At 45.4% G+C, this 3,461-nt stretch overlaps 1 protein-coding gene across 1 annotated transcript; it reads left to right on the top strand.

Moving 5' to 3' along the window:
* The first annotated feature begins 1,478 nt into the window (after positions 1-1,478).
* LOC128583110 (elongation factor 1-alpha 1-like) lies at positions 1,479-3,194 on the top strand. Its single transcript, XM_053587010.1, has one exon. The coding sequence runs from the start codon at positions 1,547-1,549 to the stop codon at positions 2,933-2,935; it is 1,389 nt and encodes a 462-aa protein (XP_053442985.1). The 5' UTR covers positions 1,479-1,546; the 3' UTR covers positions 2,936-3,194.
* Positions 3,195-3,461: the final 267 nt, after the last annotated feature.

Here is a 3,461-nt window from a genome sequence, read left to right on the forward strand (position 1 = left end):
TTTATACTAATGATAGTCACGTTTTCACACATTTTTTTTTTTTCAATTGGAAAGCAGTATTTTTATATGAGACAAAGACAGGGAGTCTGACTTTGGTCATTGATGGAATCACGTCATCTACTCTGGCGCCATTGATCTTGTCCTGGGGGTCCTCAGATGAATCTAGGAGTGCCTTGCAGGGGTTGGTCATGAGTTATTCAGGGGACATTGCTTGATGCGGACGTGGAATGAGAGAAAAGGCAAATGAGAGGACCGGGAAAGGCATGAGAAACAGCCTTTGCTGTCTGGCTGAAGGCCACCTAACCAATGTGAACTAACCTATCTAAACAGTAGATACCCTGAATTGTCCCCTGTGTGTTCAATGACAGGGTCTCCGGCTCCCTGCTGCCCACAGGGAAGGCGAGTTAAATGTCTCTACCTTACTGACACCTGCCAGGATCATTTCTGCCCTGGGATCCACCCGTGCTGCTACTGTCTAGGTCAGCTCTTACAGAAGACGTTACACCTGCTACAGGCATCTTTACTGGGGACTGGGTTCAATTCTGGGAAATATATTCAATATTTATTTGCTCATCTTTTGTTATAAAGACAATAGAAAAATTAAAAATATTGAACTCTCCTATCATTTAGTGATAACACTACTGATCCTGCGACACTTTTCCCTCTGGACCTCCTGATCAATACACTGTGTGTGTGTCCATTGGTGAGTTGCTGCTCATGCTCACACCGGGCTCTGGCAGAGGAACAGTGCAGTGTGGGGATCAGCGTGTGGTGAGGGCTGACTCTCTCCAACCAGGTCTGTAGGACAGTTCCAGCCAGGAAATCTCGTTTGGGCACCAGGTTGACAACCATGTTGTCCTTTGAGGGCTCATTTGCAAGTGTCATAGGAGTTTGTGAACTGCTGGATTTGAGCATTTCTAAGGCTTGTGATGATCATGTTATCGATTAAAAAGAAAAAAAAAAAAGCATCTCCCTTCTTCTTCACTGCTGGCCTACACTGTCCTATGTGGGCCTCTCACTTCGCAGAGCATGTCAGCTGACCAGAATCCCTCGAGCCCTCTACGTGTGCTTCACACTAATAATCATACCTAAGTCTGCGTTAAACGTACCTTTTGCTACCCTGAGTGCTGTGATCATTGAGGCCACCTTACACTGATAGAGACACGGTTGGGATGTCTGTGGACTCTAACACTTGCAGGCGTGCCCTTGCAATTCCCTGGTTTATAAGTAAGTGCTCCCCCTACGGGTGGGTGATGATTTTAGTTCAAGGACCCAGAGCATCAGCATTGCAACTAGAACTGAGTTCCCAAGTGCTACTTCTAGGGTTAAGATCTTGCCCCATTCATCTCTGCACCTTCCCCGTGGAAGGGATGACAACAGTAAACCAAACTTCCAATGCATCTGTGCTGAGCAGCGACTGAGTGGATTTATGCAAAGTGGGAGGTAGTGTTGGGATTTTTTTTTTTTTTTTTTAAGAAAAGTGGTTTTTCGCAACGGGTTTGCCGCCAGAACACAGGTGTTGTGAAAACCGCCCATACGATCCAAAATGGGGAAGGAAAAGACTCATATCAACATCGTTGTCATTGGACACGTAGATTCGGGCAAGTCCATCACTACTGGCCATCTGATCTACAAATGTGGTGGCATTGACAAGAGAACCATTGAAAAATTCGAGAAAGAGGCTGCTGAGATGGGAAAGGGCTCCTTCAAGTACGCATGGGTCTTGGATAAACTGAAGGCTGAACGTGAGCGTGGTATCACCATTGATATCTCCCTGTGGAAATTTGAGACCAGCAAATACTATGTTACTATCATTGATGCCCCAGGACACAGAGACTTTATCAAAAACATGATTACAGGCACATCTCAGGCTGACTGTGCTGTCCTGATAGTTGCTGCTGGTGTTGGTGAATTTGAAGCTGGTATCTCAAAGAATGGGCAGACCCGTGAGCATGCCCTTCTGGCTTACACACTGGGTGTGAAACAACTAATTGTTGGCGTTAACAAGATGGATTCCACTGAGCCACCCTACAGCCAGAAGAGATACGAGGAAATCGTTAAAGAAGTCAGCACTTACATTAAGAAAATTGGCTACAACCCTGACACAGTAGCATTCGTGCCAATTTCTGGTTGGAATGGTGACAACATGTTGGAGCCAAGTGCAAACATGCCTTGGTTCAAGGGATGGGAAGTCACCCGGAAGGATGGCAATGCCAGTGGAACCACGCTGCTTGAAGCTCTGGATTGCATTCTGCCACCAACTCGTCCAACTGATAAGCCCTTGCGTCTGCCTCTGCAGGATGTCTACAAAATTGGTGGTATTGGTACTGTCCCTGTGGGCCGAGCGGAGACTGGTGTTCTCAAACCTGGCATGGTGGTCACCTTTGCTCCAGTTAATGTTACAACTGAAGTAAAGTCTGTTGAAATGCACCATGAAGCTTTGAGTGAAGCTCTTCCAGGAGACAACGTGGGCTTCAATGTCAAGAATGTGTCTGTCAAAGATGTTCGTCGTGGCAATGTTGCTGGTGATAGCAAAAATGACCCACCAATGGAAGCAGCTGGCTTCACTGCTCAGGTGATTATCCTGAACCATCCAGGCCAAATTAGTGCTGGCTACGCTCCTGTACTGGATTGTCACACAGCTCACATTGCCTGCAAGTTTGCTGAGCTGAAGGAAAAGATTGACCGCCGCTCTGGTAAAAAGCTGGAAGATGGCCCTAAATTCCTGAAATCCGGTGACGCCGCCATCGTTGATATGGTTCCTGGCAAACCCATGTGTGTTGAGAGCTTCTCAGATTATCCTCCTCCAGGTCGTTTTGCTGTTCGTGACATGAGACAGACAGTTGCTGTTGGTGTCATCAAAGCAGTGGACAAGAAGGCTGCTGGAGCTGGCAAGGTCACCAAGTCTGCCCAGAAAGCTCAGAAGGCTAAATGAATATTATCTCTAATACCTGCCACCCCAGTCTTAATCAGTGGTGGAAGAATGGTCTCGGAACTGTTTGTTTCAATTGGCCATTTAAGTTTAATAGTAAAAGACTGGTTAATGATAACAATGCATCGTAAAACCTTCAGAAGGAAAGGAAAATGTTTTGTGGACCATTTGTTTCTTTTTGTGTTGCAGTTTTAAGTTATTAGTTTTTAAAATCTGTACTTTTTAATGGAAACAACATGACCAAAAATCTGTCACAGAATTTTAAGACCCATTAAAACAAAGTTTAATGAGAAAAAAAAAAAAAAAGAAAAGTGACACATCCTGTGCTGTGCGTATAAGTACAAATGTTCTCAAGAAATGCACACACTGAGACAACAACACTGACACTCGCTGCACGTGGACTTACCCCTAGATACCTCCCAAATCTTATGCACACAATCCCTGCCATCTAATAACTCAGGTGTTGTGGGAACTCCAATCCATGGTCACAGTTCTTTAATGTGCCATCAGTTCCTTGCCCCACACCCAG

Source organism: Nycticebus coucang, chromosome 4 (assembly GCF_027406575.1).
Source record: "Nycticebus coucang isolate mNycCou1 chromosome 4, mNycCou1.pri, whole genome shotgun sequence".
In the NCBI taxonomy this organism is placed as follows: Eukaryota; Metazoa; Chordata; class Mammalia; order Primates; family Lorisidae; genus Nycticebus; species Nycticebus coucang.

Excerpts from the sequence above, each read along its gene's own strand:
- LOC128583110 (XM_053587010.1), top strand. The coding sequence starts at position 1,547 with ATGGGGAAGGAAAAGACTCATATCAACATCGTTGTCATTGGACACGTA.